Genomic DNA, 23,744 nt, shown 5'->3' on the forward strand with positions numbered 1-23,744 from the left:
CTTTGTAATCGACTTTCGATACGTGATCTCCTTATCATGAATTCGATTACGATAACAGCGCCAAATTCAAACTCTTAAGATTTTAAATAATCCGATTCAGATTTTTTATAAAATGTTATTCATTTTTTGTTCGAAAATTCTTGATCTCGGTGTTTTTTTTAAACATCAAACATTTACAGCCTTTACCCCAAAAGGTACCAGTCTTTTGGTGATCTAAAAACCGAAACCACTTAATGGAAAATACTTTAGCAGAAGGTTATAACCCATAAATAATACAGAACAACCTTCATTTAATCCGCACATTTATATTTATTAATTGTACGTATGCTTGCACAATTCAGATGAGTTTCCATCGAACATAATTATTTCGCGATCTCTTATCCTATCTTCAGATGCCTCTCAATGTCTGTTGGTTTTAACTTAAGATTAGTCATTACAAGTAAATATCTAATTACAATTTGATTAAAAAAAATGCCTTAGCTCGGGGGTTTTGCTTGCCGCGCTGCGCTGCAGCCATCGAAAGGTGCTTAAAAATGTTACATTAAAAACAATTAAAAAACGTGTATGTATATATATAGTAATAATAAATAGTTTACAAAATGTGGCGGTTCACTGTGTTTAACTTAATCGTAACTAAAATTAATCTTTAAATCATTGAGAAAAGTCCATTTATAAGCGTTTTCATTGCGTTCTTTATATATCATATCATCTTTCCTTGCGCGGGTGTCTGTATGAGAGTGTGGTTCTTTATGAGCTATGACGAGCCAAAGTCTGATTTACATGGTTAAGTCTATTTAAAATTAGGAAAAAAAAAGTTGGTTTCTCAAGCGTTTGCTACTATCCGGGAGCCTTATAATTCATGTCCTTTCACACATATGCTATGTATTAAGATTATCTATAGTAGTATTTATATATTTATATATATATATATATTATGTTAAAGCCTATCATGCTGCACATGCTCCCTACCATCCGCTGTGGACTCAATATTGCTTGGCCTTGGTTTGGAAGATACGGGGGGATAGCGTTCTCAAAGGTGTAGCCATAACAACATCACACAACTGGAACTCCAGTGGCCCTGCACACTAGTAGTTGAACTCCTCCTGCTTCTCCGAGTCGCTGCGCAGATCGGCCACCAACGGCTCGAAGCAGGACTTGGGTATCAGGGTGCCCACAATCTTCTCACCCTCGGTCGTCTTCATGCGTATCACTTGCATCTTGCTATTGGAACGTGTATTCAGTATGTGCTCCACTCGTCCCCAAACGGAGAGCACGGAGCCCGCCAGGACGTGGTACAACCGCTGGCGCAAGCCCACCTGAAAGTGCAGAAAGAGAAAAATGGTTAGAGTTGTGTATATCTTTGGGGAAATCATTGGGACTCGGTTAAGTACATGAGTGTTCGGAACCAGGCTTACCTCACAGTCGTTACCCAGGCTGACATTCCTGCAGTTGCCGTTCCAGTAGGCGTGCGAGCAGGTGTTCACCGACGCGTCGTACTGCTCCGTCCAGTGCGGCTCTGCCTCCTTGCTGGACACCTTGCGATACTTCTTCTCCAGCTCGAAGAGCGACTCGTGGCGCACCTGGAGACCGGTGTTCGGCCGGTAGATCTGGCACATGATCTCCTTTTTGCTGCGCGACTTCTTTTTCTTGCTGGCGCCGTCGGAGTCGGTGGTGCTGCTCGAACTGCTGTTGCGCGCGGGCTGGTGCTCCAAGATCACCACCATGATGGCGGTTCGCTTCTGGTTGCGCAGCTGGTGGGACAGGTAGAAGCCCTCGTTCTCGTTGAACAGATCGGCGTATCTGCAGGCAGGGTATGTGGGTTAGCACGGAGTTCATGTTCGCAGACATATGCCTTCACTTACTTGTCAATGGCCTCCTGCCAGATCATGCCGCGCTCCACGCGAACCGTGTGCATCTCTGTGGGCGCCACTCCGGTGGCATGTTTTCGCACGAACCGAATGAGCCGGCAGCGGGTCACATTCTCGCCGGCAGCTCCCAGATCTTGAGGAATATAAGCGTATATGCAAGATTACGATCTGTGATGCTCACATGGCTCCCACTCATCTGCACTTACCCACAATGCCCAGGTCGAAGCGACCGCCGCGCTTCGCCTGCTGGATGATTGCCGTCATGGTGTCCGTGAAGTACTTGAACAGACGGTTCTGCAGGTCCACCGGACAGCCGAGAATGCGGTTGAGAAACTTTGATATGTTGTTGTAGTCCTTATCCAGACTCAGCACACCCGGGTGACTCTCGCTGTTCACGATGATGCCCACACCGACCAGGGCCCCGGCGATGTCCTTGAAGAACTCTCCGCTGTAATCCGTGGGCGGCGGCACCAGCGGCGACTCGTAGCCCATTATGGTGCGCATCACCGTCTCCAAGGCCTGTCGACCGTATTTGTTGTCTATGTTGAACTGGGAGAGATCACGGGTCTCTGTGGCCCTGCGATCGCCGTGGGTGAGCGCTCCCAGCGATTCCAGACGCTTGGCCACGGTGGAGGCGAAACGCCGTTCACCAGCCAAGTCCGAGATGAGGAAGATGTACTCGGGCGCATTTACCTGATGCAAAATCAATATAAGAATGCGGAAAACCAAAGGATATACATTAAACTGACCTGATTAGATCGATGGGTACGTCCGAACTGCTGGATGGCTCTGTCGGCGGACCAGGGTAGCTCCAAAGTGATGTGGACACGCCGCCGCTGGTTGAAGACCCTCCGATCACTCTGCAGGGAAATACCACTGGACGCCGCCTCCGAGATGATGGCCACATCCTTCTGGCCGTCCATGAAACGCTGCTTTTCGGTGATGTTCAGCGTTTCCAGCGGCACGTCCGACTCGGTTCTGGACTCGTACTGGATGTTACCGTCGTCAGTTTGCACTACGCGGCCCCTTCGACCCGTCATCTCGGCCACGTTGTCCGGACCTCCCAGTTCGTCGATCAGTTGATCCAGGGTGTTCGGCGGCAGGCGGGAGCCCAGGCGCTCGATCTTGCGCAACAGCTCCTCCTTCATCGTGCAGGCTCGTTCAATTGCGTCTTTGGGCGGGGGACCGTAGTTCAGCTTGACACCGTTCACGCCCACCGGCGTGACTGTGCCCTTCAGCTCCTGCTTCTTCTGCAGCAGATCCTGGATCTTGTCCTGCGTAGAGAGCTGTGACTTGCGGCTCTTGGCCGCGTTCAGAGCGGCGACCACAGTGGCCGACATCGTCGTGCTACCACTGGGATCGGTGGCAGCTGAACTGGATGCCGAGGAGGTGGCCTCCTTCTTGCCCTTCTCCTTCTTCACCTTTTTTTTGGTCTTCTTTTGGGTCTTCTTGGTGGACTTCTTGCTGCGGGCATTCACCCACGGATCGATGTCGCTGTCGCTGCCGCTGAAGAAGGGATTGAAATCGGAACTGGCATCGCTGGCCACGCTCCGCCGGTCGCTGTCCACGTCGTGATCCTCGTCGTCCTCATCCTCGTCATCCATGTCGCTCCTGAAGTCATCATCACTATTCGCCTCGTCGCTGTCGCTGTTGGAGTTGCCTGCGTCCCGCTTCCGATTGCGTTTCCTGTCCGCGTCCTCGTCGTCGCTGTCGCTGAATTGCCAGGACCCACTGCGCTTCTTCTTCTTGCTCTTACCACCCGCGGAGGATCCGTTGTCATTGTTGCTGCTTCCCTTTCGCTTGGCAGCCGCTGTTGTGCTATTGCTATTGGTACCCAAGCTGGAGGTGGAGTCGGCGATGGAGGGGGTTTCGTCGTAGAGGCCGAGGATGCGGTTGATACGATTGCGATCGGGTGCCGGGAAATGTCGCTCTACGAAGGACTGAAAGACGCCCCTGCGGACGGGAGAAGAGTTGTGTTTAGTAATAGGCGACAGGGAAGGCGGTCAAGAACACTTACTTAGCCGTAGAGACGAAATCGGTGAGCTCGCCGTCGTCCTTCTCTAGCTGATCCAGGGTGCGCGCCTCGCCGGTGGACTGCAGACCGATGACCACACACTTGCCGTACTTAATGGACTCGCGGGCCACCAGCACCGCATGGTTCACCTTGGCGGCGATGCAGAGGTACTTGAAGAAGCGCTGATGCGAGGACCAGAACTGGCCCCACATGGTCTTCTTCATGCGGCTCTCGGCGTCGATCAGTTCGGCCGCCTCGGTGAACTTCTGCATGGCCTCCACCCAGAGCTCCACGGACTGATCGTAGATCTTGCGAAACTCCTTGGAGAGCGGCACCTCCTCGATCTTGAAGCTGACGCCCTTGAAGCTCAGCTGGCGGGCAATGTACATGCCGCGCAGTTTCATGTCCATGGCCACGATCTCCATGGCGCCCACACCGCTAAAAGTGTACACAGAGAGAAATATGTAAGGAAGGAATACACATACACTTTAATTATATCAACTTACCGTCTCTCCACGGCGGTGATGAAGTCGTTGAAGTTGGCAAAGGCAGTGCCCTGTCCCCAGAGACCCAGACGCACCATGTAGGCCATGTTCTTGGGCTCGGAGGCACCCGTGGCGGATGCGTAGACCACTCGCGCCTTGGGCAGCTTCTGCTGCAGTTCGAGCACGGTTTGACCCGTCTTGGTGGGCTTGCCGGAGCCCACGGGACACAGGTTCTTGGCCTTGTGACACTCGTCGAAGATGATCAGGCCCTCGAAGTCCTCGCCGCACCACTGCAGCAGCTGGCGGAACCGCGATCGGTACTTGCCCGTCTTGTTGTTGGACTCGCCGATCAGCGCGGAATACGTGCTGAAGATCACGCCGCGCTTGCAGTTGTTGTTCACGTCGGAGCTGATCTTGGCGTACTTGAACTACGGATACAGAGACACACAAAGTTAGCCAGCAGTGGGGCAGTGGATACTCCAGGTACCCACCTTGTTGAGGGCATGGACTTCGATGCGCGTGGCTCCGATGTCGCTGAGATCCCGCTCGGCATCGTACTTGAGATCGTTGGACACGGAGATCCACAGCGCCTTCTTGCGGCCCTTTAGGTAGTTTTCGTAGATGATGCCGGCGATGGTGCGACCCTTGCCCACACCAGCGCCATCACCGATGAGGAATCCTGCCCGGCTTCCGTCCGGAAGCAGGTGATCGTGCGCCTGCGAGGCGTACGTGATGGACTCCAGCTGCAGGGCACTAAGATGTCCGCTGTTTATCGTCTCCTGGGGCAGGGACAACTTGTAGTAGACGTCGCAGGGCTCCACGGAGCTCAGCGAGGCTGTCTCTACCACGGCGTCCGGATGCTTCTTGCCCAGTTTCACTGCGGGATGGGAAAACAGCTTGTTAGTAGAAGCTCTCAAGGGGCTAGGTAAGGACACTTACATTTGGCGGGCCAGTAGTCGGCATAGGTCTCGGCCACGCCCATTTCCTCGTAGTCGACCTCGTCCTCCTCCTGCTGGACATAGGCTGCCGCCGAGGCGTGGGCCGCCGCCGCTGCTGCTGCCGCGCCGCTCGTCACCATGGGGCCGGGATTGATCTTTTGCATGGGCGAGGGAGCCGCCGGCGCGCGTTGCATGGAGTTCATGAGCAGCTGGAATACATTGTTCGGTATGCCGCTGGTCAGGTATTGCGGATTCATGGCGATCAGCTTCTGCACGGCCTCCAGCATCGAGAGGTTGCCCTTCACGCCGGCGGCAGCTGCTCCGCTGGATGATCCTCCTCCTGCGCTTGCGGCTGTGGTGGCAATCGGCGGCTTCTGGTTGTTCCCGATCCCGCCAGGAGCTCCGGCCATCTTGATGGCGCGAATGGGCGCCACTCCGCCCCCGTAACTCACTGGAAGGCAAAGGGATTCGGGTTGGTTGTGGTTTTGCGTCGGTTTGTTCGGATAATGATGTGGTTAGTTGATATGTTTGTATATTGGACACCGGAGTGAGTGAGAGGGGTGTGCGCGGGAGGACATCGAATGGAAAGAGACAGAGGGACAGAGGCAGATGTGGGAGAAAGAGAGAAAGAGCGTTGTTAGTTAGTGATCGACAAGGATGGCATTACTTGTCAGTACTTCTAGAGACTAAGAATCTACCGAGTATCACACGGATCTATTCAATCTACACAAGTTTCCTTGGGCAGCAGCACATTTAAACACTCACTCTGATTTGAACACTTTATAAATTCAGTTACAGAATGCTTTATGGAAACATTAACTGAAAAAAACAGAAGATTTCCTCCAGACAAACATAGAAATCCATTATTCAACAAGCATTCACACAAAACTATCAATAAATCAATATCAACCAATATCTTCCATACCCATTCCCACAGGAATACCTTACCCCACACTACTAAAAAGCCAATCGAATTCCTCCCAACCTTTTGTATTTTGTGTGCTGAGGTGAACTACAAGAAAACGAAGCATTAACCATAGCTCGTCTGCCAATCGACCTGCTCTTAAACGGGTGCGACATTGGAGGGAAAAGCTCTCGGTTTCCTTCCAGTAGGTCAGCCGTACAACGCAGCCGGGTCGACTGGCCGATGGATGGGACCTCTGTGGTCCCTGGCCGGCCAGTGGGACCGCGGCCAGTAGCGATTGTTGCGGTTGAGTTGCAGGGAGAAGAGCGACTTCTTCAGCAGCACCAGGTTGACCTCGAACTGGGCGCGCTCGCGCTCCTTGTAGAGGCGTCTCTCCTCGGCCTTGGCGACCGGGGCGCCGCCATCCCTGCGCTGCTTCTTCCAGCGCGGATTCCTGAAGATGACGTCGGTGGCAGTGGTCGTAGTGCCCTGCGTCTGCGGCTTTTCATCTGCGTTTGGAGATGGTCTCGCCTCCGGCAAGCCGTTCGTCGCATGGAGCAGCTTGTCGACCACCGCCTGCTTTTCCGTTCCCTCGTCCAGCTGGAGCCTGAAGACCGGCCGCAGGTTCTCCACACGCAGCAGCAGGCGCCGCACCAGATCCGCAATCTCCCTGAGGTTCCCGCTCGCTTTGCTCTCCAGCTTGGGCAGCAGGTCCCTCTCGATGATGCGCTCCACGCGGAGCAGCGCCTTCGAGTGAATGCTGTAGAAGTCCTTCATGGCCTCGGCCACCTTGAAGTCGATCTCCTGCTGCACCTGCTTCCAGGTGGCCTGGCCAAGAGACGGCGTGGGTCTCGGGCTCGTGGCCTCCAGTGGTGTTGGCTCGCCACCGTCACCTGCTCTCTTGTCCTCGTCTTTTTGGTTGTCCATCGCAGCGAACTCACAGAAAAACTACTTCAACTTTGGTATCACTACGAATTTGGAATTTTGACCCTGTTCTTCGATTTTTTTGAAATTGTACGTTGTTCTCTGTTTTTAGTTTTTTTTTTTTAGATGTGTTCACCTCCACGCATGTTAACGAATTGAAGTCTAGCGAGTTAATCCTCGAAAAGAAAGGCAGACGCCTACTGTTGAGATGCGTTCTTACTTTCTAAGCTGTACTAAGAAAACTTGATTGGAATCATTTCCAAATTACTTAGGATTCTAACGTTTGGATATAGAAATCTTACCTTTGGACCTATCACATCTAGAAATCCCTCAACTGGCACCCACCACTCACACACTTTGCATGCACACACAGACTAGATATTACTTCTTGGCTTTGGGTAATAAAGGAGCGTTTTCTTGGTTGTTACCAACATTAGTCGACTTACTCTGCGCCAATAAAGACGCGGCCATATTGAAATTTGCGGCAGAGGCTGAGGTGGACGCGGCGGCCGCTCCGCCGAAGAAGTTGCCACCGGGACTGGGACCGCCGCCCGGAGGCGGGCTCCTCACCGAATTGGCGGCTGTGGACGGCGGCGGAGGCGGTGGGGCGCTGCTACCCTTGGCGGCCACGTAGGCGGCCAGGTTCATCAGTTCGTTGGTGCTGAGGCTGTTCAAGTAGCTGCTGGTGGACCCAGCGGCCCCACCAGGCGACCCAGTCGTCCCAGCATTGCCGCTGCTCCTGGCCGCTGGACTGCCCATGGCTAGTGGACCACCATGTCCAGGAGGAAATCGGAGATAACGAAACCAAAGAGTCCACAAAACAAAACAAGAAAAAAACGGAATAGTGTCCAAACCCAAGGAACAGAACATAAACCATACGAAATGGGTGGGGGGGAGGAGGGTTTACATATATTTTTGGGTGGGACAGATAAGTCGTGGGAAAATCAAGAAAAGCAAGATACAGTGTTTGAGTGGAGAAATAGAGAAAGTAAAGGAAGAGAACAACACAAGCAGCATTAATTAGTGTGATCACAGCAAGGTCTAAGAGGCCGAAAGCCAGTGCTGCCAATTTTTAAGTATTCCTTAGGGAAACAATAGAACCTTTCTGAACTATATAGGTATTTCTGATATTAGTTTGTTAAAATAGGGATTTCTAATTTATTTATTTCAGATAAAGCAATAACAATTCATTACTATATATCATTAATTTTCCTAATAGGCTTAAGCATATCTACACAAAAATATTGAACAAAGCTTTGATATAAGTCGAGATACAGTCTTTAGACAATACAATTATCCTTTATTCAGGCTACTTCTGACTGTCTTTGTTTGAGATAGTTTCGCTCAGAGAATTGGCAACACTGCTGTTACGCAACAATACTTTTCACTTTCTCTCGTGTGCTGTAGAGTTTCGCAGGTCATTTAGGTGCTAGAACTTACCCGTGATTGCGTTGTTCACTTTCTTTGGCATGTTGTTCAGGTTGTTCTCCAGGGGTGATACTTTTCTTATCGGTATCGCTGTGATCTTTCCGCCCAGTGCCACGCCCCCAACCGTGGGCGCACCGCCCCCCACTATTGGCTTCGCCGCCGCTGTTGTGATTATCTTGCGCACGGCGACGTTGTTGCCGTTGCTGGTGCTGTTGTTGCTGCCGCTGACGGTGGTGACTATGGTGTTGTTGTTGTTGTTGTTGATCCGCAACAACGAAATCGGCTTGATGTTGTTGAAGGGCTTAACGACTTTGGACACACTTATGGGCACGGCTGCAGGCCCCTTGGTAGCCACGCCCACTCCGCTGCGGATGTTCTGGGCGTAGGTAACAGCGGTATTCAAATCGCGACCACCGCCTGAAAAGAAAAAAAGCCGAATAAATATGGAAAGTTTTGATAAGTTTTATAGTGCACTTCAAGGTTGTTTAGTCGATGAGTTTAGAAAGCATTTGCATGTTTTAATGGGAAGGAAGCACACTATGGAAGCATTAGTGCTTGCCACTAACCAAAATACATTATCAGCGCCATAAACTCGTTTCAATGTGTCATTAATCAAAAGCTACGTCACCAAAACTAATCTTATTCTATATACAAATACATCGCTTGGTCAGGGCACCGAAATTGAATCATTGAGTTGCTACCTTGCGCTCCGGAGCACGTGAATCCCCGCCTGCCGCGAATATTTGATGACACTCGCACACACTGGCCCCCTCCAACTGAGATGCATCGAAGGCCTCCGAGATGCCCCCTGAGTGCTGCACAAACTGCAGACGTACCCAGCCCCGGAGCACGGCACCACCCTCATTTAAGGTAAATATCTAATTAATGAGCAAAGACAGAAGTACATGCGCTGGGTCTAAGTATGTGCAAGGCCCGTGTGGCACATAGGAGGGGAAAGGTCGCCCGGGCCAATACATAATCATAATTATGTGTGCGGACATGTGTGCCTGGACGGGGCAGATAGATTTGCACACACATCCCTGACCATGTACCCGACGGACTGAGCGTGTACGGAAGTCGTAATGCGTTAATGCCTGTAATTCCCCGGACCGCCCGCCAGATGGACGTCGCGGTCAAGACAACGGCAACAGATCCGCACGGATGTCCAGCACTCAGGTCCAGGCCTTGCCCCGAGAAACGCATTCGGCATGTGCACAAAGTACATACCAAGCGAATCAACAAATGAGCAAGCCAAGGATGTGCGTTGTACATAACCAACACGAGTTTGGAATCATATACGGGATAATTATATGACGAGGCACAGCAATAGGAACAACAATATTCCTTAGGTACTGCATCGCAGCCATCTAATGCCCACACAACCAAGATTCTTAAGGCATATCAATATCAATATCATTATCGGATATAAAAATAACAAATTATTGTAATGTACAAACTTCACAAGAAACATTTTTAGTTAAAACTCAAAAATTCGTTATATACTTTGATATATAATCTTGAACTAGTGATTATAATAAGCTAAAGATTCCCATATCCAATACAATTTTGTTGCTCAATCAAGAATCAAAGTGATAATTCAAACATCATACGATATCTTGTTTAAGCTAGACAGTTTTAATACTATTTTTTTATTTTCTAATTAGTGTATCATGTTCCGAAGGACGGAAAACCTACAAGCTCCTAAGTCGGTGCACTACAAAATCTCAATTATTAAACATGGATTCGTTATTCTCGCTGCTTACACACCTGTCAGGAGGCTCGTCCCCTTTTTCACACTCGCGAGCCCTGCGAAAGGCACTTCAGGTGGCCTGCTGAATAATTGACGACATTATTTCAGCTCTTCTTTCTATTCAAGGACCTCATAACTCGGCCTTCGACTATTGACGGCGGCCCGATGGGGATTGGCAATCGAGTTTATTAATTTACCGCGCGATGTCCAGGCCACGGTTAATGACGCACAGAGCCACTGGCTCCTCCCGGACACGGCCATATAATCGGGGTTATGTGCCGGGAGGGGGGAGGAACCCCGCCTCATATGAGTGACGCACAGTGACGGAGAGATGAGCACATATGTGCGCTTATATAATTCCCATATAGGCCGTTGCACATGCGAATATATACCCCGATATCTAGCAGATCTGAGGCGAACAGAGCTCCTGGCCGGACAGGACATCCCTGGACTCCCGGGCGGGTGTGCACCTGTGTCTGTCTCCGGCGGAACGGGCAGGGTGATTCCATGTTTCAGTGGTCTAATGCAAGTGGCCTTTTAATTAATGTTGCTTAGGTGGCGAATCAATTGCATGGGTGGGCACGGCCAAGTTTGCATAACTCATTAGAGACCCTTCGAAGGAGGCGAAGCAGGTTGTTCGGGGGTGGGTCCTTTGCCTCGTTAATCGTGTGGTTGCAAGTTTTTAAGTTTCCTCACGTACTTGTTGATTAATGTAAAAAGTCTTTTACTTTCAGCCATCAAATTAGAGCTCCCTCCCTCTTCTCCTCGTCCCACGATAACCAATTCAGTCAAATTATCTTTAAAATAAGTCCCTCATGCATTAAAATTACCCCAAAGTGGGCATAAGCGGTACGTAATGGCTTGCGACACGCTATGAGAACTCTGATTTTATTCAGTTGTACAAACTACTAACTCAGTATCGAAAGAAATGCGGGGTAAATGCTAAATTTCAGCCACAAAATAAGTGAGATGTCCAGCTATTTGACGAGCTAAGGGGAAATATTTATCTTGCATTGGTCACCCGGAATGCGCTCGGAACCTTACTTGTTCTGTATAGGTTGATTGAAATGCCAACTGAATAAGTTATCCCCTGGCAAGGCACTCCACCCCAAAACACCCAGTCGCCCGGTCTCAGCCCAAATCCCCCAACCCTTCCGGTGAACTACCCCACTTCTTTCCCATTTTTGGACGAGTCCCCCGTTGGGGAGGCCAAAAACTATGTAAACTTTCCACTTGGCTCTAAAACTGCAGCCTGCATGGAGGCAAAGCCCCCGGAGCCGCACGCCCCCTCAACCAAGGGGGCTACCTATAAAATTGTTGTCTAAACAATAGAGAACCGAGTGCCGAGCTGCTGCCACCGCCCTTCCAGTGCTCCTCCCACAGCCAAATCCCTTTCGAAATGAACCCACTTTGCAGGCGAAATCCTTGGCTTCAGCTTTAAAGCATCGAAAATGATGTGCAAAGTGCGACTACTCACCGGGTACTTCTATTTGATCAGGATCCTCGTCATCGTCGAAATCGGAGCCCGAATCGTCCTCATCGAAGTTATCATCGTCGTCATCGGCGTCTAATAACGTTTTCCTTTTCTTCGATGTCTGTGAATGAGAAGATTTAGGGAAAAATTAGTTAAAGGTTTTGGTGACAAGCAAAAACCATACATTTTTAACACGAAAAAGTGTTTTGGTCATCAATTCAATTTTATTTTAATTGTGTACACCCACAATGTATTATGTAATTTAAATAACTTCAAATTTAAATATAAGCTTTTTAAAATCGTAATCAATTTTTTATTATTAAAATGCCTTTTTATATTCCTATTTGTATTTATTTCTGTTTACCCAAGACTAGAATCCATTTAAATTTTTCTCAGTGCACTGCATGAAACCACGACATCGCGAATTAAAATCGATACCTTCATAGTTCCTGGGTGCAAATAAAAAGCGAACACTCGGAAAAATTCCACTCTAACATCAGGGGGATTCACACAAGAAAAAACAAGAAACACCGAGTAACACCCACACAGGGAAAGACAACGAAAACAAAGCGGAAAAAATGACACAGAAAAGCGTTAAAAAACGCATTTATTTTCGTAGCACACTTTTGAGGGCGCAGCCATGGGCGCGGGACTTCCCCGAGTGTTTAGAAAAAACGGCACAAAAAGCACGGGCAAAAAAATGCGCACGCCGCGAGAAAAAATAGGGGAAGCCCCCGAAAGCAAACAAGAGGAAAAAATATATAAAGCCGGGGAAGGGGGCCGTAAAAAATATGTACGAGGAAGCACACTCACAGCGTTTCGGTGGAAAATCGCAGGACCAGCGGTCAGATGCTTCTCGTCGCCGGTGCGAAGAGGTTCTGCGGGATCCTGAGATCTGGAACTAGGGAGCCAAGGACACACTCCTCGCCCACACAAACGATGGCCACTTTTGCTCAGAGTTCGGGAACTGTGCGACTGGTTCGGTGCTCGTGTGGGAGCCAACTACCCAGAAACCTCGGCCGGAGTTCGAAGACCGGAGTTGCTGTCGAGCTAGCAGCCACGGGCACTTTGCCTGCCACTTCGCCAACTCGGAATACCCCCGAAAACAAAACCAAAATGGAAATTTCACATTCACCAGCCACCCAGCCAACCAGTCGCCCGGCGAGCACACCGCACATCGCACATCGCACTTCCCACATCCCACATCCAGCCGGGCTGCAATTTTTCGGCGGCCAGCGACAGGGGAGCGGGTTAAACGGGGTTACCAACGGGTTAAGCAGGTGTTGGGTGTTGTGCTCGTCATGGGGTGGGTTTTTGGCCAACATCTCTCGACGGTCAGGACGACGAAGGGCAAGCAAGCACAGAGAACGGAGAACCGAGAACGGAGAACTGGGAACAGGCCGATAAACAAACGCGAGAGGGCCACCCCTTGTCACCCCCTAATGGTGAGGGCACTGTGGGTTAAGGTGGACCTAATAGCTCCTAATTATTAACCTTATTATCATTCATATTTTCATATATCATATCATTATATATATGTGTATCATATCAATTATAATATATATCATATATAATGTTAAGATACACATCATATTATAACATTTATCATATATATACTTTTGGTAAAATTATTATTATTTTCAAATATAATACATATCATAAAATAAAATACTTAAAGTTTTGTTTTTATGTTCGCTTTTCCATTTATAACTAAAATCTTGTTTTAGTGATGATTATACATTCTATATAGTGTTTTTTCTAAGACAAAGATAATTGGCACACTAATATCTAATCTACCAAATTGAAAAATAGATAAGTACAGTGGGTAATCATTTGGGGAACTCCCTTTTTTCGCACACAATTGCTGCAGACCACAGTGCTCCACTTCGGCCCGGAAAAGGGGTTGGCATTTTCCCACCCCCACTCCACTCCCACCTCCACGCGCCTCGTGGAAATTCAACGAAGTAGCAGCAACACAATGTTTGGCATGCAGAGATACGAAGTTGTCTACTTTATGCGGAATATGCATGTGTTTCCTGCTCCCAGAAACCCCTGCCCCTCCCCCGCCTCCTTTGGCAACCCAGTAACCACCCAACCACCCCTCGACCCCTTGGAACAAAAGGGTTCTGGCTCGCCTTGCAGATGAAAGAGGACGCGGGGTTGGCCAGGGGGCTGGAAGAGGTTCAAAAGTGGAGGACAGGAGGAGCAGCAATCTGTAGCGCATGCACAGCAATTAGAGCAAGACAGACTGCTGTGGATGTGGATTTGGATGTGGATGTGGGCATGTCCTTGGGGAGGAGGAGGGGGGGGGGGGGGGGCAGGGTGCCGGAGGGTGGCGACGGGTCTGGTTGGCTCGTTCGCTGGCTATATGCGTCCATATATACCTTGTGCCACTGCGTACTCCGGGATCGAGCAACTGGCGAGGGACTTGGCCCAAAAGCAGCGCAAACAGAACGAGCCGAGCCTAACGGATGCCGTGAGCACAGTGAACTCGCGCTACGAAGAACCTTCAATGCAGGCTGGTCAACTGAGCTAATCTACTTGAGTGCGGAACACATTCAAGATTCTAATCACTTAGTTGGTTCTTACCTTTAAGGAACTAAAAAGTAAACATTTCTCATGTAATCATGATGGTGTTCTGGGCATCTCAAAGATAGAAATACATTTAAAATACAAATCCTAAAAGTTTGAAAAACCAATGAGCAGTACTTTCTAATCTGTGCTATTTCAGTTCCATATTTAATATGTTTATAACTAATATTAGAATATCAAAAGAAGACAACATTTTTATTTATTTGTATCAATTAATTTTTATTTATATAGATGTATTATAATTTATTGTAGATATTCTTTAAGCTCAGAAACTGAAGTGAATCCTTGAGGACTTCCCAAATCCTTTTCAAATGCGTTTTCAACGGAAACCCAATACCTACTCCCAAACAAACCCCAGCTCCGCAGTCCTACGCCCACACAAATCTATTTATACATTGCAACATTTTTGCTGACACACAAAATAAAATCAAAACGAATGACCTTGCAACAAGGGAAGTGTTGGAAATCTCTGCCCAAAAACATGTGTTCTCAACCACACCCCCGCCCACCCACTCGCACAAAAGGCAACATCAACATGTTGATGCCGAAAAAATAGTTGAAAAAAATAAACACAGCATTAACCCCTATAACAGGGGGTTGGCGAATTTAAAAATAAAAACAAAAGGTGCGGATAAATGCGCACGAAAAGGACTCAAACAAAGGGCAGTGAAATAAAGCGAGAAAAATCCTACAAAATGAGGGGAGAAATCAGCTTTCGAAGGGACCAGGGAGTTGGCAGTTCGAAGTTGACCAGGCCGAGAAAATTTACAAGGCGCAGGCGCCAAAAAACTCGGAATGCAGTGGCCAAAGCGGAAGCGGCGATAAATAACACGGCTCGAAGGACCACTCACCCCACCCCCAATCAGAACGGCCCGGACTTGCAGCAGAGGCCGGGCAGCGCAGCTTGTGGGAGGGGCACTTCGCTTTTCCCGAGATGCACTTCCCAGATGCAGCTGCAGTCGCTGCAGAGCTACAGTGAAAACCCCTCGCGGGGAATCCCCCAAAAAATTGAAGGCAGCCTCTGGTTTGAGTCCCGACTAGGTGTTGCCCACTCCCCTGTGGTTGGCGTCACCGCTGAGCAACAAGTGATAAGGAGAAAAAGCGGGGAAAAGTAATGATAATGGGTGAAAAATGAGCATTTTATGTTTTAATGATGGAATTTGGACAGTCTTGGGTACGAACATTCAATAAAATAAACGAAGAAGGAAGCTGAGGTATTTCTATCCTTGCACTAATGGTTAGGAATGGTTAGGTTGGTGCGCATTTCAAAGGCTGGTTCTTGGTTACTTTACCTGTTTATTTTGCATTCCCCAATAAAACTTGTATTGTTTTCAAAAATGTGTACATAATACAGACTTTTAATGGAGGCATTAGAATAGAGACGAGCTTTTAACTACATATTTAAAATAAAAGTACCTTGGAATGCCCTAACAATGGAAACTACGCAGCTTTAAAATATATTTTTTACGTCCAACTTTTATACGTTTTCTATTAACTTTAAAACAAGCAATTAGCAAGGAAGAAAGCTACGATAAACGAGTGTCTCGACTATCAGATACCAGTTATTTAGCTAAACGGAACTCAAAAGAGATGGAGATATAGAGGGAATGTAGTACCAAATTTTGGCGCCAAACTGATATTAGCGTAATGTATCTAGTGATATAATAAGATATTGATGAAGTCGATATATTTGTGGTATTTGTTATTCTAGCATCAAAACTGCAACGTCACTGTTTCGGACGGTCTGCAGACGTGGCACATAAGAATAACAAACTTGCGCTGAATCAGAAGCTTAGGAATCCGAATATGAAGTCTCAACCCTTTCGCTCCTAAAGTTTCCGTCATGGCTAGATCGAATCGGCTATACTATACTATACTGTTTGTATCGGAAACGCTTTCTTTTACTTCTTACTTTATTTTTCCAAAATACAATATGCCCTTTTACTTACTATTTTCAATACTTAAAAGTCTATTTAAATTTGTAAATCGCATTTTCAAACCTTTTATTTCCGAACGATAAATATGCAATAGGTTTTAAACTGGGGAAAACTATGCAGATTTTATTTCAAAAAGCTTTATTCATTTTACCACAAAGACTTGGAAAACATTTTTAATAGATTTAAAATTGTGCTTGCAAGGTAAAGTCATACGATTTTGATAAGCTTTAAAATAAGATTCAAATTTCGGAAAAAGGGATTTATATAAAGACAAATAGTTTGGTTATTTCGATCGAGAATACATACGACTAGGTTCGAAATGTTAGCCTTATTGTGACAAACTTGTGTTGAAATGAACAATACGAAAGTTTGCAAAGTTAAACGAACAAAAGAAATACTTATGTAAATTTGTTTAGCAATATATTTAGTTTGGACCTTCGAAAACCATTTAAGAAATATAAATTTGAACTAAACAATTGGGTAGTTTACAAACCTTTAAGTACCTATTTTCGCTTTATCAGCTGTCCCATGCAAACTAAATTTTAGCAACTCTCAATTTATTTTATTTAAAAAATAGAGTAAGTTCAGAAAGAAAAGCCACTACAAATGTGAAGTTATTTATTTTTAACGAAGTTGGTTAGTCTAGGGTTAATAAAGTTTTGGGTCTATAGATGTTTCAAAAACCGGAATAAACTAAAGATAAGCAAATTCTTAATTAAGGCAAAAATACAAATATGCAAATTAGAGATTTCAAATGTTTTGATAGTTCTGGGGACAGTTCCGCCCCCGAAAGGCTTTGCCACCGATATCTCAATGATGCACGCTGCCACCGCCCCGCCCCCACCCAGTGTTAACCCACATGTTGCCCCCGAGTCGCATGGCCTTAACCCTAACCTAGCGCAACTTTGTCGACTGAATTCGCTTAACTCGTGTGCGGACAAAAAAAACCACCGAACGCGTGCGGGAAAGAGAGGGAGCTAGCGAAGAGGAAAAAGAGAGGGTGGGCAAAACACATGGTTCCAGGCCACGCGAAAATGCGAGGCGAAGTGCGTCCTTAGAAATGTCTCGAAAACAACAAAAACCAAAAGCGAAACCCCAGCCCACAACAAGGTGCAGCGGGGGTGGTGGGAGGCAGGGGAGCAGCGAGTGGGAGTGGGAGGTGGAGAGGAAGAGGAGAGCGCTGGGCAAGAAAAGAAAAACAATTATTGAATGAGTTGCCTCTTCCTCTTCCATCACTCTCCTTCTTCCTCCGCTTCTGCAGGCGCTTTGTTTTTGTTTCGTGCGTGTGGGTGAGTGTCCATGTGTGGGTGAGCGGGTGTGTGGGAGAGTGTGGAAAACGGCAAAATTTAGCAACAAAGAAATTGTATTAAGTCATGCCAGCTAAACGGCCAAACAGCAGGGCAGGAGCTGCGGCGGCGGCGGAGGCGGCAACAACAAACAAACAAACTTACCATCTTGCAGCTCCAACGGCTAACTGTTGTTTGTCACTCCAATTTTTGCTGTTGTGCTAACCACAAAAAATAAGCAACAGACCGCGCACACACGCGTTTTCCCCGTCTTTTGTTTGTTTGTTTTCGCCGTTTTTCCTTTCCCGTTCGGAAGGCTACTCTTTCGCGGAGCCGTCGGCGGAAGCAGAACGATCGTGCGGCCAGCCAGTCAGCAAATGCAGCGAAAACGAATATACTCCGCAATAAGTGTTTTCAACGCGTTAGATGTTGTTGTTGTTGTTGCTGCGATAATGCCCGTTGCCGTTGGTGTTGTTGTTGCTGCTGCTGCTGTTGCCTGCCGTATGTGTGCATGTGTGCGTGCGTGTGTGTGTTGGTGCACGCGGTGATTCACTTTGAAGTTCGCTGCTGCTAATATTTTGGATGTTGTTGCATCGCACAATCACTGCCCTCGACGCACACAACACTCGGAATCGGAATCAAGGAGGAAGGAAACGAGAACGAGAAGGAAGCGAGGAAGCCGAAAACACACGTAACATGCCAACTATCGCCAGCGCTTCGATGCCAACTAGATAGAGCTGGAAAAACATCGATAGGCGTTTGCGTGGATTGATAACCGTGCCGATGTTTCTGCGATGGGTATCGGCTGCCTCTGTAGGTGGCGTGTTTTCTCCCCAATGTATTTAAATATTTAAATCTATAGTGAGTCTGCGGCTATGATTATAATGTAAATATTTTTTGTAGGTAAATCGGATTTTGTATTTGCATGCCTCTTCTATACTTTTAAAAACGCTTAATTTTACTGGCACTCGATTATGGTCGATAGCAACTATCGCAAGCGCCTGGCGATGAGTGCGGATTGTCTGGCACGCGGTCGAGCTATCGATACACGGGCATCGTTATCGGTGTGTAATGTCATATTGCTATTTGTCACTTTCGTATTGTAATTCCCACAGATAAGTTAACAAAATTCAGGGTGAGTTTGTGAATTTTTAAAAAGTGCCTGCGCCCCGGCTTATCTGGTGCTGCGGCGTGTTTTCAAACCTTCTGCCAAATTCCTTGCCAAATTCTGCAAACATCGACGGCGGCACTTATCGAATACTTTTCCCCCAGCTCTAGCAGCACATGTGTGTTGTTGCTTGGCATCAAAATTCGTCGGTAAGTCTGCTTTTCCCGCTCCGAATTTCCACATCCGCCGAAGAAGTCCTCACCATAATTCGATTCCAGAGAGTCCGCATCGCTGAGCGCTGCCGCGAAAGGAAAGGAACGGAACGGAACGGTAGAAAGATCTGGAAGCAGGAATCAGGACAGGATCCGGCAGGTCGAAGTTAGCACACAGCCAACCAAACATGCCCAATGACACGGTGGTGAAGGTGCAGGAGTACAAGGACTCGCTGATCCTCAAGGCGGAGCTGCTGATCACCAAGCGCTTCCCCGAGAAGATCGTCCAGCTGAACGAGCTCCTGGCCACGCCGATGTTCAATGAGCGCAACTTCGAGGAGGTGCACCAGGACCTGAACATCCCGGCCCTGCCGCCTGTGCTTGTCAAGAACCACGAGGACAACCAGTCCGAGGACGGCGATCATCCGCCCACCAAGCGTCAGCGCAAGGATATCATCGTCTCCGGACAACCCGTCCTGGCACTGCCCGCGGGAACGGTGCCGTGCAACAAGCCGCTCTGCGAGATGATCACGGTGGTCAAGCCCATCATCAGGAAGCTGGTGGAGGATTGTAAGTGCTCTAGAAACTTCAGAAAGCCCTAGAACTTTCAACTAACCTTGGCGGTCCAAATCGTCATGATTTGGATCTGATTCTAACTCTTTCAAGGCCTACAAATACTTTTGTAATCTGTTTTATCCTTCCTTCTCACCATTGTAATCCCTGATCATCCTCCCCAGTTTACCCCAAAATACATTTAGTAATGCCATTTACTTTCCGCAGCCAACCTTCTTAAGATGTGGATCTCCTTTATGATCCCCAAGATCGAGGACGGCAACAACTTCGGCGTGTCCATCCAAGAGGACACGCTGGCCGAGATTCAGACGGTGGAGTCAGAGGCCGCCGCCTTCTTCGACCAGATTTCGCGCTACTTCCTGTCGCGCGCCAAGGTGGTGTCCAAGGTGGCCAAGTATCCGCACATCGATGACTACCGGCGCGCCGTCGTCGAGTTGGACGAGAAGGAGTACCTCAGCCTGTGGCTGGTCGTCTGCGAGGTGCGAAATCGCTACTCCTCGCTGCACGACATAGTGATTAAGAACCTGGAGAAGCTGAAGAAGCCGCGCTCCTCCAACACCGAAAGCCTCTATTAGGTATTGCCTAAGCCCAAGTCTCCACTTTTTTTTTTCCATCATCCTACAACGAAGAAATAAACAAACAGCCCGTAGAGCGGACGGTCAGCGGTACTGGCGGCTACTCGAAAAGCTCAGCCTCTAAGTTTCGGTTTTAACATTAAAGACATCTACTCGGCTGTCAGTCAAGTCAAAGCAGAGAGAACCATTAAGCAATAGCTGTAGCCTAACTGTCGACTATTGATCCATTTGTACTACGTCTAGAGTGTAATGTCGAGTTTAGCGTAGAATACAAGAAAAACCGATGCTGTATAGATTCCACTAATAGCTATAGCTATGCATATGAATAAATAAATCGAACGTTGCCCCTTTGATGTCGGCCGAGGGCAAGAAAAACCAGAACATTTGCGATTCATAGATCGGCGCGATGGAGCAACTCGAAATTTGTAATAAAGGAAAGCCTTGTGACCTTTTGGCAGAGTATTAAAAAGCTTGTCTTCTTGCTTTCGGGTTATTGGACATGCTCTAATTTCACAACTATGCGAAAACGAGCTTTTCCAAGTTCGCGCCAAGTACATAGCGTGGCCATGTTATGGGACTTTGCGATTTCCAATGAAAACTCGGCCCATTTCGATAGGTTTTCAAAAGTCTGGCAACACATGTCTTTTAAAGTGAGTTTTATGACGAAAAATAAAATATTAATACCACTATCAAGAAGAAACATTGGAGTAAAAAACATTGCATATCTTTCAAATTACCTATGAAGCTATTTGATTTACCAATAAAAAGTATATTTTTAAAATTGTTCTAATATATTTTATTTTTTAACTCTACATATAACCATTTATTTTTGGAACACACCAATATATATTTTCCAGTTAGTATACACTAAGTATACCAAGATATCAAACAATTAAGTAAATAAACAAATCCACCAAAAAGTCCAAAAAAGTGAGTTTGTTTTTTTTGAGTGTCTCCCTTCCAAGCGCTTGAGCATGGGCTCCCGTTCAAACATGTTCGATTCGAACTCCCGCCAAAAAGAAGGTTCAAAACCAAATGTTCTTAAAAAAAAGAATCGTATATTAAATAGTTAAAGAAACATAGAGTAATTACTATTTACAGCTAGTACTACATTTTTATTTACAACTAATTTAACTTAATATGGACCCCACACATACATACAAACGCAAACGAACATCTCTGGTGTTTTCCACAAATAAAAAAACTCTCATCCTAACTTAGTTAACCAAAAAAAGCGGAAAATTATCAAAAAAAAAAATATTATCTTGCCCGTGTGTGCTACATTCTGTTACTCGTGGATCGTTTATAGCTATGCATTAAGTTTGTGCTAATACTTTCGTTTTTCTTTAAGACGTGTCCAGTACTGGAATTATGGTTCGATTTCGAGGCACTTTTGATTTGTTGTTATTGGCAGTGTTTTCCTTCTGTAAGCTATATTCGGAATTTTCGCTTCGCTCTCTTAGCCTAGGCTTAGATCTATATATGATCTATATATGACAATGAACATTTTTACATTTGGGTGCTTAGCTAATCGTTAGACTAAAGCTCAGTACTGACATCAGCCAAATATATAAGAAGTCAAGCTATTGCGATTGTAAATTTTTTTTAGGGGTTTTGAAACCTTACAACTAAAATTCGGTTTCATTCCCTTATTTTTTAAGTATGTCGAGGTTTAAGGAGCACCATAGAAAGACTGCCGTCTATCATAAAAACTGCTTATGCAATAATGGATTTTGAAACGAGGTGGACTTTTCAAAGTTTGGAATATTACAAAATCTTGAATTTCGATTCTTTTTCTAGCCTCGAAGCACATGAGACGTCTCTAGTACTTTTTATTGATTATTTATTACTTAAACTCTTGGCTATCCACAGATTTAGCTGATGTCAGTGACGGAGGCCCGGCTACCAAGTCCGCCTGGTCGCATCCACTGAACTGAACTAAGCCTGCTGCATTAAGTAAACGAAATGGCACATTGAACCACAACCCACATGACCCACTGGTGATCCACCCGATCACATGTGGTGACCCCACCAGGCGGCGCTGGCCTGGTAGTAGCCATCGTTTCCCCAGCTGAGGATGCTGAGCGGTGGCGGCGGCGGCGTCAGCGAGAGCACGTCCACATCGCTGTCATTGTTGTTCATGTTGTTATTACTATTCCCGGACTTTTCCGCAGTTTTTCGCCAGCCATGTCGTGGCCTCTGCGGAACCGGAAGTGGCAGCTTTAGACGGCGTCGACGCCGCCGGCGGCGCACCAGGTCCCAGCCGACGGTGCCCTCTTGTTAGAAAACGTGATGCGAGTTCTTCGCTGGCGCCAGGAAGGGCTTCTCCTCGTTCATCTTCTCCAGATTGCCGCTGAGCGTCGGATCGGTGGGTCGGATGCGCTTGAAGAAGCCGCACTTCCACAGCAGATAGGTGAACAGCGCCAGGAGCAGCAGTCCGCCCACGATGCCTAGGATGATGATCAGCCAGGGTATCGAGGTGTCGAGCTGCTGGTTCCTCAACTCCGGATAGGCACGCGTCTCCACCTGATGGGGAATAGGATGTATTATAAAGGATTCCTCAATCCTTCATCTTCAAACCTCACCTCTATGTTGTTGTGCTCCATGACCTCGACGCCATAGTCCTCGGGTATTTGGGCCGTGGCCGTGGAGAATATCCTGACCCGCTCCACCCGGGGATACTCGCTGACCAGCGTGGAGTTCCAGAGGCGGGCCTTCACCACCACCTGGGCCTCGGACAGGGCGGGCATGTTCAGGATGTCGCACTCGATGCGTACGCAGTTTGTCGTGCCCTTGTTGCAGTCCAGCTCCACGATGTCCTGCTTCTTGCCACTGGATGCCGCCGCACTGGCGCTCTCGGGATCGTACATCAGCCTCTCCAGGCGGGTGACTCGTTCCAGGAAATTGCGACGCACTCGGTTTCGGGGTGCCTGCGAGTCCTCCGCATGCTCCTCCCGATGGCTGCTGGAAAAGTAGGACCGCTGCGAGTGGATGATGCTCTTGTTGAACGGATGACGGGACTGCGAGGGGAACATCCTCATCTGGGCCGGGGCGCTCAGGTAGGCCGGATTCTCCCTCGAGCCACTGGTCAAGTTCAGGGGATTCACATACTCCTTGGCCACGTGGCACTCGCCCTGGCTGACCTCCACGGTGGGTATCTGCTCCAGATACAGCAGGTACTGAAGCTGTCGCCCGCTCTGGGGGTCACTGTACAGGGAGTACGGCCAGTGGATCACCATTTGGACCTTGGGCGCCGTCGAGGGTCCCTCGTTGAAGATGGTGAACATGTGATGCACCTGGGAGCCCACATCGTCCATGCCCATGGGACCGTGACCCTCGACCTCGGAGGCGGCGCTACCTGATGACGGACTAGCCTCCGCAATCGATCCACTGTAGAAACTCTGTTCCGGAATGGCCCAACCGCGGAAGTTCAGCTTCGCCCGGCGCACCACGTGCACCAGGAGGTCCCGTTCGGGGCGCTCGCGTCCCACCAGCTTGGAGGTGGTGTTCGCAAAGATGTGGAACAGCATGGACTTCTCGCTGGGCTCCAGTCCCTTCGGCTGGAAGCGAATGGTCACGAAGGTGGTGGTGCCACGCAGCATGGGGTTGCCCAGACTGCAGGCGACCAGCGTGGTGTTGTAGCTGTTGCAGGTGGCATTCGTCTGGCGGTTAGATG

The 23,744-nt window shown here is 48.0% G+C and overlaps 4 protein-coding genes across 6 annotated transcripts in view; 1 reads left to right on the plus strand and 3 right to left on the minus strand.

The window, feature by feature from the left end:
• Positions 1-289: 289 nt before the first annotated feature.
• Positions 290-18,327, minus strand: LOC108033102 (protein strawberry notch). 2 transcript variants are annotated; one of them, XM_017107300.3, is made up of 13 exons: positions 17,766-18,327; positions 11,789-11,906; positions 8,574-8,978; positions 7,580-7,894; positions 5,307-5,756; positions 4,859-5,244; positions 4,389-4,795; positions 3,886-4,320; positions 2,618-3,821; positions 2,075-2,561; positions 1,863-2,001; positions 1,416-1,800; positions 290-1,316 (listed from the first exon to the last, which is right to left on the minus strand). In XM_017107300.3, the coding sequence occupies exons 1-13, from the start codon at positions 17,766-17,768 to the stop codon at positions 1,086-1,088; spliced, it is 4,965 nt and encodes a 1,654-aa protein (XP_016962789.1). In that variant the 5' UTR covers positions 17,769-18,327; the 3' UTR covers positions 290-1,085. The 2 variants fall into 2 exon arrangements, with proteins under 2 accessions (XP_016962789.1, XP_016962791.1); XM_017107302.3 differs by lacking the exon at positions 7,580-7,894.
• Positions 6,280-7,395, minus strand: LOC108033103 (uncharacterized). The gene has a single exon (XM_017107303.3). The coding sequence runs from the start codon at positions 7,134-7,136 to the stop codon at positions 6,420-6,422; it is 717 nt and encodes a 238-aa protein (XP_016962792.1). The 5' UTR covers positions 7,137-7,395; the 3' UTR covers positions 6,280-6,419.
• Positions 18,328-18,610: 283 nt separating the features above from the next.
• Positions 18,611-20,537, plus strand: LOC108033208 (proteasome activator complex subunit 3). Its single transcript, XM_017107459.3, has 4 exons — positions 18,611-18,735; positions 18,873-18,917; positions 18,987-19,490; positions 19,701-20,537. Exons 3-4 carry the CDS (start codon positions 19,109-19,111, stop codon positions 20,066-20,068), a joined length of 750 nt encoding a protein of 249 aa, XP_016962948.1. The 5' UTR covers positions 18,611-18,735; positions 18,873-18,917; positions 18,987-19,108; the 3' UTR covers positions 20,069-20,537.
• Positions 20,538-21,104: 567 nt separating this feature from the next.
• The window catches only part of LOC108033062 (integrin alpha-PS1), a 52,595-nt gene continuing 49,955 nt past the window's right edge, over positions 21,105-23,744 (minus strand). For both annotated transcript variants that reach the window (XM_017107222.3, XM_017107220.3), the window contains 2 exons: positions 22,654-23,730; positions 21,105-22,594 (listed from right to left, as the gene is read on the minus strand). In XM_017107222.3, the coding sequence (XP_016962711.1) occupies positions 22,349-22,594; positions 22,654-23,730 (1,323 nt within the window). In that variant the 3' untranslated portion in view covers positions 21,105-22,348. The remainder of the gene's footprint in view (positions 22,595-22,653; positions 23,731-23,744) is intronic.

Source organism: Drosophila biarmipes, chromosome X, assembly GCF_025231255.1.
Source record: "Drosophila biarmipes strain raj3 chromosome X, RU_DBia_V1.1, whole genome shotgun sequence".
In the NCBI taxonomy this organism is placed as follows: Eukaryota; Metazoa; Arthropoda; class Insecta; order Diptera; family Drosophilidae; genus Drosophila; species Drosophila biarmipes.

Excerpts from the sequence above, each read along its gene's own strand:
- LOC108033103 (XM_017107303.3), bottom strand. The coding sequence starts at position 7,136 with ATGGACAACCAAAAAGACGAGGACAAGAGAGCAGGTGACGGTGGCGAG.
- LOC108033102 (XM_017107300.3), bottom strand. Across the intron at positions 5,245-5,306 it reads CGACTACTGGCCCGCCAAAT|TGAAACTGGGCAAGAAGCAT; the intron begins GTAAGTGTCCTT and ends CCCATCCCGCAG. Across the intron at positions 4,796-4,858 it reads AAGTCCATGCCCTCAACAAG|TTCAAGTACGCCAAGATCAG; the intron begins GTGGGTACCTGG and ends CTGTATCCGTAG.
- LOC108033208 (XM_017107459.3), top strand. The coding sequence starts at position 19,109 with ATGCCCAATGACACGGTGGTGAAGGTGCAGGAGTACAAGGACTCGCTG. Across the intron at positions 19,491-19,700 it reads CAGGAAGCTGGTGGAGGATT|CCAACCTTCTTAAGATGTGG; the intron begins GTAAGTGCTCTA and ends TACTTTCCGCAG.